This window comes from Saccostrea echinata, unplaced genomic scaffold (assembly GCF_033153115.1).
Source record: "Saccostrea echinata isolate AGI-Se365-2 ecotype Australia unplaced genomic scaffold, CSIRO_AGI_Sech_v1 ptg000009l, whole genome shotgun sequence".
Classification (NCBI taxonomy): domain Eukaryota; kingdom Metazoa; phylum Mollusca; class Bivalvia; order Ostreida; family Ostreidae; genus Saccostrea; species Saccostrea echinata.
This window is the reverse complement of record NW_026889758.1, coordinates 54,218,550-54,233,570: the sequence shown is the minus strand read 5'-3', so window position 1 is coordinate 54,233,570 and position 15,021 is coordinate 54,218,550. Positions and strand designations below refer to the sequence as shown.

Here is a 15,021-nt window from a genome sequence, read left to right as displayed (position 1 = left end):
CAGTCTCTACATTAAAAAATGTGTTTGATAAATTTACTAATGTATATAATCAGCATTAGTCAGTTAAATTATACTTTGCACATCGATACAGAATTTTTTTGGTTTTACGAAATTCCTTCGGAAAAAAAAACAAGCAAGACAGAATTAGCTTCCTTGGTAAATGCAGACATAAACATTGGAGTTACCTCCCGTGAATTTGTGTTCTTAGAAAGTGAAAGAAGTCGATAAGATACACAACAAAGCATTAAATTTTGCTTTGAATTCTACAATGGTACGTATCTAAGGTATTTTATATTGGTAGTACAATTACTGAAAGTGATGAATCATAATAAATCTAGTTTTTAGCTAAAAATGGTAGTTAGCAACACGTGTACATATTAGTCTGAATTATCTCTGTCGTGCTGCAAACGTGAGCCTTCACTTGCCATAGTAATAAGAAGTAAATTTTAAGTATTAGACAGATTGGCAATATTTTCTATACGCGAAAGTCAAAGATTTTTTTGAGTGGTCTTGCTGTATGAACCAACAAGTGCATCACTTGATCATTGTTGTCTTATAATTCGTAAACATGGTAAACCGTAAAGACTGTAATTGATAATAATAATCACTGTGTCAGAGATAAAGATTCAGTTTGATGTTGACAAACGACTGCTGTATGTTACAGACTTCCTTTCGAATTGAGACAGACAGCTTTGGAGAGATACAGGTGCCCTCCGACATGTACTATGGAGCAAACACTGCAAGGTCTATTAAAAACTTTGACATTGGAGGATCTAGAGAGAGAATGCCTGTAAGTGTAGGAGACTACTTGGAAATAATGAATGTTATTTGATAGTTAATAACTACGTGTAAGTCCTGGTGTGAAGAAAATAACAATAAATTATAATGAAAAAGTTCATATGTAATACAAAATTATGTCCAAAATTTGCTTTCAGTTTGGTATATAGCTATCAAAGTTTTATGTAAGCACATTCCTTACATAGTAGAGAACCTCAAGTCTTTTAACCCAGAGACATATATACATGTACAATATACTAACAGTATATACATCACTGTTTAGCCATATATGATCTGGAATTTTTTTTTTTTTTTTTTTGTGGTGGTGGTGGTGGTGGTGGTGGTGGGGGGGGGGGGGTAGATGTCTATAGTCCTTTATTTAATCTGCACACTAATGTTAGACTAGTGCTTAATGTAGTTAAAGGACTCTCTACTATGAAGTGATTCCAGAAAAGTATCATTTCCACTTTTGCTACCATGCATGAAATGACAAAATATTAAACAACTTAATGTTGAGGAATTAAAGCTAGCTACCAAGAATTAGATTACATTTCCTGCCTTTTTTCTACCCACATGTAATTTGCAAGGAGGAAAAGAACGTGTTTTACATTCATTCTTTTGCTCTTCTTCCATGTAAACACCAAACTATTTATAAATAAGCTATTTAATCACACAGATGTACAATAAAAATTTCAATGTAGAATGTTGTAACACAAGATTAATTTTGTTTTTAATTAGTTACCAATCATCAAAGCCTTTGCTATTCTGAAGAAGTGTGCAGCCTTGGTTAACCAGGAGTACGGACTTGATCCAAAAATTGTCAGCTACATTGTTAAAGCAGCAGATGAGGTGTGTATTGTATAAACAATGAATTCTGAAAAATAACAGTCTACTAACTGAAGGTGTTGAAATGAAATTTAAAAAATTCAGAGTATACTTATAAATAAAATGAATCACTATTTCAAGAATAAAAAAATATGTTTTAATTGTTTTAATCTATTTTAAAATTGCTGAAAGAGAGTTAAATTTTATGTAAGTACTGTAAACCAACTATTATTCACAACTTCTATTAGCAGTTTACTGGTTAGTCCATCCAGGACTATTAATTTTTGCATGTGGAAAGGTATTTAACAGAAACACAAGTAAGTTAATTGTTTGCAGCAAGAAATATTTGCAAGTGAAAGAAGGTCAGTTAAGTCGCTGATATTTCTCTCACATGAATAAAATTTGTTTTACAGTAATGAAAACAAAAGTGAGAATGCAGGGATACATAGCAGTATTTACCACAATTTAAAGTAGAGATAGTCATACCTATGCAGGGTTGTCCCTAAGAATTGAAATAGCAGGGGACATTAAAAAAGTAGAAGGAGGTTTGAGGTTCCTCCCCTAACAGAGGGTTGAGGGGGAATACCAGAATAACCAGGAAATTATGTCATTATAGATAGGGAAATTCCCTGGCCCCCGGTCTTAGGGACAACCCTGCCTATGTTAAAATAATCATTTTGTGTTATTAATCTGCTGCACATGAAATAGCAGGGGACATTAAAAAAGTAGAAGGAGGTTTGAGGTTCCTCCCCTAACAGAGGGTTGAGGGGGAATACCAGAATAACCAGGAAATTATGTCATTATAGATGGGGAAATTGCCTATGTTAAAATAATCATTTTGAGTCATTAATCTGCTGCACATGGCACTTATTCTAGATGAATAATTTTCTCTCTGTTGTCAGATAATTGATGGTCAATTGTGGGACCACTTTCCCCTGGTTGTTTGGCAGACAGGGTCAGGGACACAGAGCAACATGAATGTTAATGAGGTGATCAGTAACAGGGCCATACAAATGATGGGAGGAGAAATGGGCTCCAAGCAGCCAGTTCATCCTAATGACCATGTTAACATGTCCCAGGTATGACCCGCCATTAAAATGATTATATTGGACCTGACAGTTCTCACAAGCATCCAAAAATGATAAGAACAGCTAAATGGGACATTTATATGATGTTAATATATAATAATATTATTATATTATATATAATATATATGTTAATTAATTAATGTTAATATGAGGTAATATTTTGCAACATGTAAAATCATTCTGTTGCTTGAAATACATGTATGAACATTAAATGTAAATTTGAGAATACATGTATTAAAGTGTATTATAGTGTAAATGTTATTCAAGCTTTTTTCCCCCAATATTGGAATTCGTAAATAATACTGTATGTGTACTTAAAAAAGCAGGCTTCATATTTTAGCGGCTTTGGCGCAGACAACGGAGCGCTAATTTATGAATACCCCAAAGAAATCATTTATACCGTAAATCTGGAAATTTTTACGTCGATTTATTTTTGCGAATCTGGGTCAAAAAGCTGTTGATTAATTTTTACGTTTCAATATTTTGCGAATTCACATTGGTGCTAAAATTAAAAAGCGCTTAAAATTTTCATAGCAGTTTATAAGTTACGCATGTACATACAATATTAAACAATGCCAACATTCAATAATCGGATTATAAAGTACACATGTACATACAATAAATTACGCATGTACATACAATCCTAAACAATGCCGATGATCAATAATCAGTTAAAAATATTAGAAGAGATAAAACATTTAAACTATTTAAATTTTTCATAACATTTTAATAAATCACGCATGTACATAAAATATATAAAACAATGTCAGCTTTAAGTAACCTTCAGATAAAAATGTTTGTTCTTAGATAAAGCAACTGGTCTCTCTCTCTTAGAGAAATAATTTAAAAAAAGAAATACTGCCTGTCAAACCATCGGATGATATTGAATGTAGTGAAGGCTTTCTGACGCACGGATTATCACGGGTAATTAGCTTGTAGTATAAACAGGTTTCTTAAAATTACCACTGCTTACGAACACCTGTTCATCTTGTTAAAGATAGCAATTTTTTTTTGTTTTTCATTTTTTGTTGTTGATTTATTTTTAAGAAATATATTTTTGCAAATGCAATGCGCGAGCAAATTTGCTAAAAATTTATCTACAGTAAAAATTTCCAGATTTACAGTATATACAATACACAGCATGGACATGCGTAGCATTAATTCATGTTTACGCCAACAACTCCATACCCAGTGATTGCGCAAAATTTTAATTACACAAATTTATGTACATGTACAGTATACCCCACAACTGAAGATTTGTTAAGTTTCTGACTCGCCTTTCACCAGGAGTGTGGCACCTTGATTGCAACTCTTTTCTACTCCTGTTTAACAATTAAAAAAAAAACATGCTTTTTTTACTAAGCCACATGACATAAAAATATAACAAATCTGTTACTTTTGTAGAGTTCAAATGATACCTTTCCCACAGCCATGCACATTGCTGTTGTCTTAGAGGTTCATCAGAGGTTGTTACCAGGGTTACAGATCTTACATAAGGCCCTAGCAACCAAACAACAAGAGTTCAAGGACATTGTAAAGATAGGCAGAACCCATCTACAGGTTAGGTTGATAGATTTTCATTGATATACATTGAAGTCTACTCAAAAATTTTGTTTCTCTTTGTGTTTTTCAGTTCAACCTAAAGTTTGGTTAGCATGGAGTGGTTGTACATGTATTTTTGTGCTTCTCAAGGTTATTGAATGTCATTGTAATGTAGTTGCATGCACTTGACCTTTAAAGGGGGGGAACATTATTTTAAGAAAACAGCAAGAAACTTTGGGAGGGCAGAGACAGCTGAAAAGAATAACAAATAAAATTTTTCATTTATTGTGTTTGAATGAGTTTTCCAAGGTTATTCTCTGAAAACATATCACAAGTCAAAATTCTATTATCCCAATAACTTTAGGAATTAAGAACAACAGTGGGCAAGTAGTGTTTTTGTTTCCTTTTTTGTCTGTTTTTTTGTTTTGTTTTTTTTGTTTTTGTTTTTTTTTTGTACGCTGTGAATCATAACAACTGCTGTTCTTTCTCTGAAATGGTTTATCAAAGACACAATGTATTAGACTTTAAAAAATGTAGCTTTTTGAAGATTTATTTTTTCAATTTGTTACAGCTACATTTCATTTGCTACTCACACTTACGAAGAATCTTTGGAAATTTTGATATAAAAACTTATGAAAGTGAGAATCAGTATTACTAATTACAAAATTACTAACCTAAACATCAAGCATTGATCAGCATGTACTACCAGCAGCCTGCATTGCTAGCAATCGGCATTCTGTGCTATTACTAGCTTTCAAATCAGCATCTTCAGTATTTTCATCAATGCTGCTTTTTTTTTTTAGATATCGTTCATTCTTTAAGGTATCAGATCAGTTTATTTTTTTTTAAGATATCAGTCATTTTAGCCAAAGGATTGAGCATTTTATTTGCAACTTTTGTGGAAAACTTGTTTAAATGTTTATTTAGTGAAAAACTTACAATGATTAAATGAAATTTTATTGCTAAACATGTCTAAAATCAAGTATTAGATACATGTATACTTCTAATGCTACCTAAACTTCAGCTAAGCCAAACAATAAAAATCTTGACCTAGTTTATTTAACCAGTAATAAACTGGCATAGATTTTATAGCTTTTTGGCATACATTCAGCCAACATTAGAAATCCACTAATTAAAAAAACCAAGCTTTTAACATTGCCTTTCATAAAATTCAATAATTCTGTAATGGAGGAGGTCTGTGTACATGTACTACATTGATTTTACAGGATGCCACACCGTTGTCCCTGGGTCAGGAATTCAGTGCCTTTGTACAACAGATTGAGTATGGAATACAGAGAGTGAATGCCACACTTCCCCGGTTATATGAGTTGGCAGCTGGTAATGTTTTATTTATTGTCCTTTATTAAAGAAATTAAAAGAACAAACTTTGTTGAAAAATTCTTTCCCTTAGTAGAGTTTTTATTGTTAATTAAGCTTTAATTAGATTACACTTGGGGTTGATTATACATGCAATCATAGGTTATGTCTTGACTCCAAAACCAAGGTCATATATACACATGGTCAAGTCACAGGCCTGAGGGTTTTAAAGTGTAAAATTCTAATGTGCTTACAGAAGTAAAATCTTTGTGTTGGAGGAGCATTAAGAGGTCATACTTGGCACAAAAGCATTCCAATAATCAAGAGTATTAAAAGGGCAATCAATCTTTGAGAGATAATGGCTGAGTTTTTAAAAAGTTCCCATTTAATAAACTTGTTGGAATGACCAAAGTTATATGCAGCTTTTTTTATGTATTATACATGTTCAATTGAATTTTATCAAGCCATGACATATGGAAGGTCAAGGATAGGGCAACATAATTGACCAAAACTGTATAAAGACATGTCAAACTTCCTTGTGTATTGTTGAATCAATTTTGTTCCAATCATGATTTTTATCAGGGCTAGGATGGGGCTACATTGTTGTTTATTTTTAGAAAAGCAAATATATAATGTGTTTCGATCCCCTCCCCCAATTATACCCTTGTTTATTACTACATGTATTTGATAAGTTGCCTTGAACCATTGTAAAAAAAATTATAATGCAATGTTTGATAACATATTAATGGACTGAATATATTTGAATTTGATGGTTTAAAGTTACTGACTCAGTAAGAAATTGACCTTGATGAAAGACATTGACTTAAATAACTATTTACATTAACATAAAAACATTGATTTTTAAGGAGGAACAGCTGTAGGGACAGGACTAAATACCAGGATTGGTTTTGCTGAAAAAATTGCTGCCAGAATTGCAGAGGAAACTGGTAAGATTACCATTTTTATTTTCAGCCATTACAATAACGTACAGAAAAAATCTATTCCACATTTCAAAAAATGTTGTTTTCATCATTTGTAAATGAAAAATGTTTATATGTGAGTTATGTACACTGCTTAAACCTTTATAGACAATTGATTTTTTTTTTTACGGAAGTATTCTTTCACCCATAGGGTTTCCTTTTGTGACTGCTCCAAACAAATTTGAGGCCTTGTCGGCTCATGACGCCATGGTGGAACTTCATGGAGCTCTGAATGTGTTAGCCTGCAGTCTTATGAAAATAGCCAGTGACATCAGACTTCTGGGGTCAGGGCCTCGATGTGGAATCGGTGAACTTTCTTTACCTGAAAATGAGGCTGGGAGCAGCATTATGCCAGGTAAACTGACAAAATGTGTTCTCAGTCCATGGACTGTAAGGGTTTTCATTTTACTGTCATTGAATTTTATTGATGACTTGAGCATGTTGGAGATTGTAGCAGCTACATAAACTCTACATGGTGCTGCATTCTTAAATTATACACAAAGAAAGCTAAGTTAAATAATTGAGGCTACATGTATGTACCAATGCCAAGATAGCGACCTAAGTTACCACTTTTCATCACACCTGATATTTACATAATCTTGTGTTTTCTTCTTTCTGCTTGACTTTCTTTACCTTTGTTCCAAAAATTGATTACTACTGGACTGTTTTCAAGATCATAGCAGCTAGCCTAGTTGCTAGGTTATGAATTAACACTTGTTATCCTTAAGGGGATGAAGGACACATGGTCACATGACTTTGTTTAACTACATCATAGTCCCCATTTATATAAGTGCAAAATGTGTAAAGCATCAGTTCTTGTATAAATTTTTGGCAATTTTTTAACTCTAATTACTATCTTATTTAAAAAAAAATTAAAGTTTTAAAATTCTTGTAAACATTAACAAATTATGAAAAAGATTGATCCACTCCTCTATTTCCCTAAACTGCAGTTCCAACAAGTTGGTGATGTCATACATGATCTATCGTACTCGGTGAAAACAGGGGCTGTATTATTATGTAAAAACAGATCATAATCAGTATATGATGAAATATTTTGAGAAACGGGGAACACAAAAATTATTTTTGCATGGCTGATGATGGAAATCTTATGTAGGTATATCTTATTTCGCTTATTAAACTTACGTGTGACATCATAGTTTGTTTTTCCCGTAACCCTCGAGAAACGAGACACGTTTTTGTCATGCTTATCTTAGGTCTTTAACAATGTCCTGTGAAATATTGAGGTCAGCTTCACCATTTGAAATTTTTACAGTTAATCAATAATTTGAAAGATTTGCATTTCAACGCAAATAAAAAAAAATATTGCATGATAGAATTTTTTTGGAAATTAAGTTTTTTATTGTTTAAGTTGTCTTAAAAAGTGCATAATTTTCCTTATCCAGATGCAGTGTGATAGAAGAAACTTGCTTTTTCCATTTTTAAAACCCTATTCATACTCTGAAATATTTTAAAAGATATATGTCCACTTTAATATTTTTTATATATGCTTAAAAATTCCCAATATGGACAGAGTAATGAGCCAAATCTCCAAAATAAAGTTAGAAACTTAATGATGTAACTGCTTTAAGATATGTTTGACATTCTTAATTAAAAACATACAAAATATGAAAAAAATTGAATGACAAGTTTTTCACAGCTTAAGGTCCTTCTCCTCCTTAAGTAGGGCTAGCCTCATCTTCTTTCCACTTCATAGAGCTCTCTTAGCAATACCTATATACATGTACCAGCTAAGATCTTAAATGAAGCCCTGTTCATCTAAAATCCAACACCTAGTGGCTAGTTAGTGGCAGTACTTGAAATCCAAGTATCTAATACTTAAGGGCTAGTATAGGCAATAAGACTTGAATGAACCCTGATATATCATGACTTAAAGGAAAAATATCTGTAGCTTTTGATCTAGAATGTAGAAGCTTAAATTTAAAAGAGGGTAATTTTTCTCTTTTTATTTTTAAAAAAGCCTGTAAAATTGAATAGATTTTCCTTAATCTTGTTATATCAAACATATGGAGACTTTTAACATTAATGTATTTCCAGGAAAGGTAAATCCTACACAGTGTGAAGCTGTTACCATGGTAGCAGCTCAGGTGATGGGAAACCATGTTGCTGTGACGGTGGGTGGAAGTAACGGCCATTTTCAGTTGAACGTATTCAAACCAGTGATTGTCACAAATGTTTTACAATCTGTTCGCCTGATAGGAGATGCGTGTGTATCATTTTCTAAAAACTGCATCGAAGGAATAATTCCCAATACTGAGAAAATCAACAAACTTCTAAATGAGTCTCTAATGTTAGTCACTGCCTTAAATCCACATATCGGATATGATAATGCGGCTAAAATTGCCAAACATGCGCATATCACAGTGACCACCTTGAAGGATGCTGCTGTTTCATTGAGGTTGTTGACTGCTGAGGAATTTGATGTCAAAGTACAACCAAAAGACATGCTAGGACCAAAGTAATAGTAGCCTCAGAATTTTGAACAATATTGTAGATAACGCTGAAACATATGATTAATTGGGGGTCAAATTTATTTATAATAGATTTTTCTTCTACTTTGCAATTTTTTTTAATGCAGTCTTCATCTACTCGTATTGTTATGTGATATTTTTGAAAACCTTGATATTTGATTGATATTACCCTGGGACTTTTGTTGCCAATTATAATGGAGGTTTAGTAGCTGTTTTACCCCCAGTTTAAATATCATAATTACAAAGTGTGTCATTAAGGTCGTATGAAACATACATATGTACTTAACAATGTACCTTTTCCTCTTATAACTCTCCAAGATATTCTTAATTTAAAATCACAATACCATTAGATTTTCTTGTACAAAAAAATCAGTGTTTTGAACAGATATCTAATTATAAAAATCCCTGTATATTTTTTAATTTAAGAATTATATTAAAAATAGTTTTAGCTGGTAATTCCTCAACATTTGATTCAGAAAGGGTGTACAAGATTACCAGACATCATAACATCCTTCAATTATTGGAACTCTTAATTTGTACAGGGAATAAGAAAATAAAGTTCAAAACTATGTTGTGTATGTCCTTAAAAACAGATTTCATTATTAACTCACATTTAAGAGGAAAACTCCTAAATAAAAATCTTTATCGAGTGAATGTACTGTTAAGGCCACTTGATATAACCCCCCCCCCCCCCCCCCCCAATCATGAAAATAGACACTTTTACTATGTTTATATAAGTAAAATGAATAAGTTTAGCCACATAAATTTTCCTTTTCTTTTGGAAATCTTTTTTTTCTTTTAGAAAAAGAAAAAAATGAGAAATTTGATAAATAAGAGACTCCATGAATAGAGACTCCAATAGAGGCATCCATTAATTTCCTCAATTCTACATTGTTATCATTTCAATGTTTACAGTATGTTGGTCTTTCAGTATACTCAACCCATCAAAGAGATGAATTTAATATAAGTTTGTAACTTTTATAACCAAGAAAAATAAGGGTATTAGAAACTGTGTTTTGTATGTGTACTCGATATATATATATATACATATCAATTAATTCAGTTATAATGGTATGAAGTGCCTTTTGATGTTACATTCCATGAGTGTAGGACAGTTGTCTCTCTTTGAACCAGAACTCTCTGTGAAACATTTTACATTTTTTTTCATTAATACAAAATATGTTAGAAATTAAACAGAAATCATGCATCTTCCCAAGTCAAGGGTTTCTGATCCACTCCGCTCCACATAAATTCACGTTTATGTGGAGGAGCGGAGTGGATCAGAAACCCTGGACTTGGGAAGATGAAAGGAAATAAACCCTGTGGTTACAAAATTTCCATTGCGTTTTTGAACTGAACAAAACTGTGTTTAAATAAAGATGATTTTTGGTTTAAATATGTGATTTTTCTTTTGATATCGTTTTTAAATTATAAAACATAGAGACATGATTTGACATTTTTAATGATAATGACCAGACTATTCTTGCTTCCTGTTTCAGATTATACATGTTGATTTAAAGGTTGTGGAAGATTTTTCGACATACTCCAGTTACTTATGGAAAGACGTTCATTATCTTGTCAGAAGCTTATCAGTCTAGTATCGTCTCGTTGTTCATTGTTAGGGGAGTTAAAAAAAAAAGGGAAAGTGCCAAAATATCTTAATATCCAGGTCTTTTTATATGCAAGTATTTATCACCTGTCACATCCAAACTTCAATATGCTTACTCAGGCGGTATATTTATAGTCATTGGTGATATCATGTTATGGTTCGTGTCGAGAGAATAAAAAACGATCAAGTTCGTCTCGATCTTTGATACCCCTAACTTAAAACGCCAAGGACGTAAATCTGTACATACAATCAGAAACGAAACATGAGCATGTATGTCGCTTTGGCGCCCGGTTGGAAGAGTTGATGTCAATATTAACAGAGTATTAACGCTATCATCGTTCAGTTAGCTTGATACAAGCTTCATAGTCAACATCCGCAGCGGAAAGCAAAACAAACGCGTTTCTAAATGAAGCAAAACACCCACTGCATGCAACGTCATTTGCATCGTTTACGATCGCTTTTTGTTTTGATTGAGGGGGGCTTAATTTTTTTATTTTGTTGATAAATATGTCAAAATATTGAGCGGTAAGGGTGGAACAAAGATTTGATAAGGGCAATAGACAGGCAGACCCCCAGAAACCTTCGATCCCTTATCATCGAAACTTTATAGGTATAAAAAGGCTATATATATACTACGTCACGTGCTTTATACAGGAAACGTTTTCTATAATCACAAATCCATTATACTGTCTGTAAAAAAAATAAGGTTGTGCTCTTCTTAAATATTGAAAAAAAGAAATGGCAGACAAGAGGTATATACTGTACTTTTGGCATCGTTAATCGCCTACTAATCTTGCAGATTTAGACCATTTCACAGTTGGTTTAGGGAAATATATGGAACTTGTGTTAAAAATCAGATGATATATCAATTGAAATCAGCAGGAAGCTTGTGTTTTACAAGCTATCTTCATTGAAATAAATTATATAAATTATGTAACACTTTGTAGGTAAAGAAGATAGCTTAGAGTTAGCATGTTGTCATGGACTAGTAAAAATTCCGAAATTCTTTAGGTATAAAGTAAAGTGTATTATCGCAAAATTTTTTTAATGGCAATCTTCAGTCGTACATGTTTCGATAAAACAATGAAAAGAAAGAACGGCGATGAACATCCTAATCTGTAATGCTTTTTATCTTTCAAGAGGTAGTGAATTTTGTGACCTGTTTCTTGCAGGAATCTTGTGCATGTAAAAGATTTCAATAGTACAGGGGAAACAAGATGAAATATTCAACACGAAAATAAAATAATCAAAATAAGATGTCGGTTGTTTTTTTCGACGTAGATATATCTGTGATGATTAGCGATATCACATGCATCGTAGATCAGACAAACCAAAGGGTCCGTTCTGTTCTCCTATCTGGGCTTATCTCGTGACGTGTCACAGATTTATCGTTACCAGAAAACCCAATATTGTATGTGATAGCCGTCAATTCTTATGGTGCCATTTGGAAGATTTTACTTCAAAGTTTTATAAAATTGACGACATTTCTGTCACTTTCAAGCCAAACAGCGTGTTTCCTAATCTCTGGACCATCGAAAGAGAGAAATTCGTAATCTCGTGTGCTCTTGTTATCTATCCATTTTCATCAGTACGCATCCAGACGATGTTTACTTCAAGAAACTCGCGAAAATACATTACGCAAATGTCATGGAACCTTGTGTAAGCTAGTAGTATCTTTAAGCATCCCAATTTGTCTAATAGATAAGGATCTCACAGGTTGCTCTGGTATCTAGATATCTAACATTTGTTGAAGAACCTAATTAATATGACATTATATTAGATGAATTAAAGAAACCATGCTCTTGATGAATATAAAGTTCGAAAAACGCAGCTGACATGATAACCAGCAAGATTTTTAAATCGAACACACGCCTTTTACATCCGACAAAAAAGAAAAAAACAGGAAGTTTCACAGCAAGCATAACCTTTGTTTAAAAGACGAGTTTTCTGCAAAAAAGATAAATCACATAAGGTATAAAACGTAATCAATCAAATAAAATTTGTTTTAATGTGCAGTGCGTGCAGTTGTTGCACCATGTCGACTTTAGGATCAGTCGCCGAACTCTTTAAAAACGCGTGCAACACGTCTGCTACTACACGTTGAAAATGGTTTTTTCTGCTCAAAAATCCAAAATTAAAGATTGGAGAATGCAAAAAATGTAAAATTTTAAAGATGAACGTTTGAGTTATGCCGTCTTTGTCATGTCTAAATTTTTGAAAGATCGTATAAGAAAGGAAAGAACAGGGAAAAAACACACAGAGGTTTTAAGTCTTATTTTGTGTAAAACGTTAAAGTCAAAACATGACGGATTTTAGATTAGTGATACTTTCAGTGAAAGCCCGATCTGGACATTCCACAGCTTTGCTAGCGCTCACGTGTTGACTCGCGACGAATGTTTTAACGTCAAATGTATCTACGAGTTTTCTTCATCCCCCAACCCCAAAATCTACAACATGCATGGGCGTGGATCCAGGGGCGGGGGTTTAGATCCTCTTTTTCAGACAAAGAAAAAAAACCCCATACATACTTATGAGAGGTCAACAAAGGGTTCATAAAAGTATTACTGATTAGGAAGTCTAAAAACTGTCTACAGGTCTCACAAAATGGGAGGAGTGAGTTATTAAAACTGTCTTAACGATCGTGTGATGGGAACCCCCCCCCCCCCCCTTCTAGTGGTGGACATCCTCCCTTCATAGATTCCTGTTATTCGCTTATGACATGAGTGCCTGTTTTGCCTTTTTTCCAGCGAATTCTTCCACTTTTTAAACTCACCTTTCTGTGGTGAATAACTAGAAGTTTGTAAACATTTTATTTTCATGATTTTGTTTGACCCTCTTTTCAATTTTATGTGCTTACATTTTCTCTTCCATATTAGTTTAACATAAAATTCTCAGTAAATTAATGTTTAAAATGCCATATTTTACAATGTTTATTATGGACTGTAATCTTTTCCCAAATATTTCGCTTAGTGGTGCCCATGATAATTTCTCTATTCAATTTAAATCTGATATTTACCTTTTCCTTGGGTAAAATAAAATAAGGTCAAATGAAAAACTACACAGTCTATGAATCTCCAAAAAAAAAAAAAATTCCTTCAAACATGGGCAATCATATGGTAGTTTCATGATTCAAGTACATATGATTATAAATAAATTATTTAAACCTGAAAATGGACATTTTAATCTTTAGAAACCGCTATCTAAATGAAAAATCTTTTTCCATGATGCTGATTCTCGTTTGGATGGGGGTGGGGGTCCAAAAAAAAGATGTGTAAACAGTTTTTCTTTTATTACAAATGCATGAAATACAATAACTATTAACAGAAACAAATTGTTTACAATCTTGACAATATGGTGGACGGTCATGTAAAAGGGGGAGACAATCAAGTCCACACACACAGGTAAAAGAGAATGGCAGAATAAATTTTACAGGTAAAGAGAAAATTCATCTGAACACACTTGGAGAAAAAAACTACTATTCTATATAAACATGATAAAATAAAAGAAGGTTTTTGTAATCTTACATAGACCAATTCAATTCTCTTTTAAACAAAGCCAGAAATAACAAATTATAATCAAGCAATATGTGTAATTTTAACAATAGTATATTACAAATGCTTTCATAAGTTTATCTACTTCTGAACATGTGAAAAAAAAAAATAAATATGAAAAAAAAGATTGGTTTTAAAAAGCAGAGGGTATTTTTCTCATAGAAAGCATAAGACTATGATTTTTTTTTTAAATTGGTCCAATAACATTTGAAGTTCATTGTATGAAAACAAAAAGTTGATAATGATTTCAAGAGATATCTATGTAATCCACCAAAACCATGCAAAAATGTCCGAGTTTTTTCTGTATTTGAAACAATAATTTTGAACAATTTGTTCAGTCTTGATAATTTTTCCTTTTTGAGGTAAATATATTTGCTGAGTGCAGAAAGCACCTAGCAAAAATTGTTTTCCACCATTACAGAAGAAAAAAAAAGGTGATTAGATGCACTTGTTAAGCTTATAGTTTGTATGGCACGAAATGGGTAAAATGTATGAATATGATGAATAAAGAAAACGATAGAACAATAAATGAAATTATGCATGTAATTCATTATAAAACCAACTTTATGATAAAACAATCTCAACAAAGAACATCTCCCTATTACTGTTACAGGAGTACAAAATGCATGTTTTGATCAAATTGTTTAAGGATTTTAATGTACATTTTTTTTTCTTTTCTAAAGGGTGATGGGAGAATGTCAGTTAAAAATAAGTGAATTTAGAAAAAGATAAATATTTCTTTTTGTTTACCTGAGGGTATCTTTCATTGTGTTTTTTATGCAAGTATACATGTATGATACATACTGTATTTTATATACTTAAATTACTCAATGACAATATAAT

General features: G+C 32.4%; 1 protein-coding gene across 1 annotated transcript; it reads left to right on the top strand.

Annotated features, from left to right (window-relative positions):
- Positions 1-191: 191 nt before the first annotated feature.
- On the top strand, positions 192-10,038 carry LOC133183976 (fumarate hydratase, mitochondrial-like). The gene is made up of 9 exons (XM_061318849.1): positions 192-271; positions 665-790; positions 1,516-1,626; positions 2,505-2,681; positions 4,095-4,250; positions 5,459-5,570; positions 6,416-6,496; positions 6,681-6,884; positions 8,585-10,038. The coding sequence occupies exons 1-9, from the start codon at positions 269-271 to the stop codon at positions 9,007-9,009; spliced, it is 1,395 nt and encodes a 464-aa protein (XP_061174833.1). The 5' UTR covers positions 192-268; the 3' UTR covers positions 9,010-10,038.
- The last annotated feature ends 4,983 nt before the right edge of the window (positions 10,039-15,021 follow it).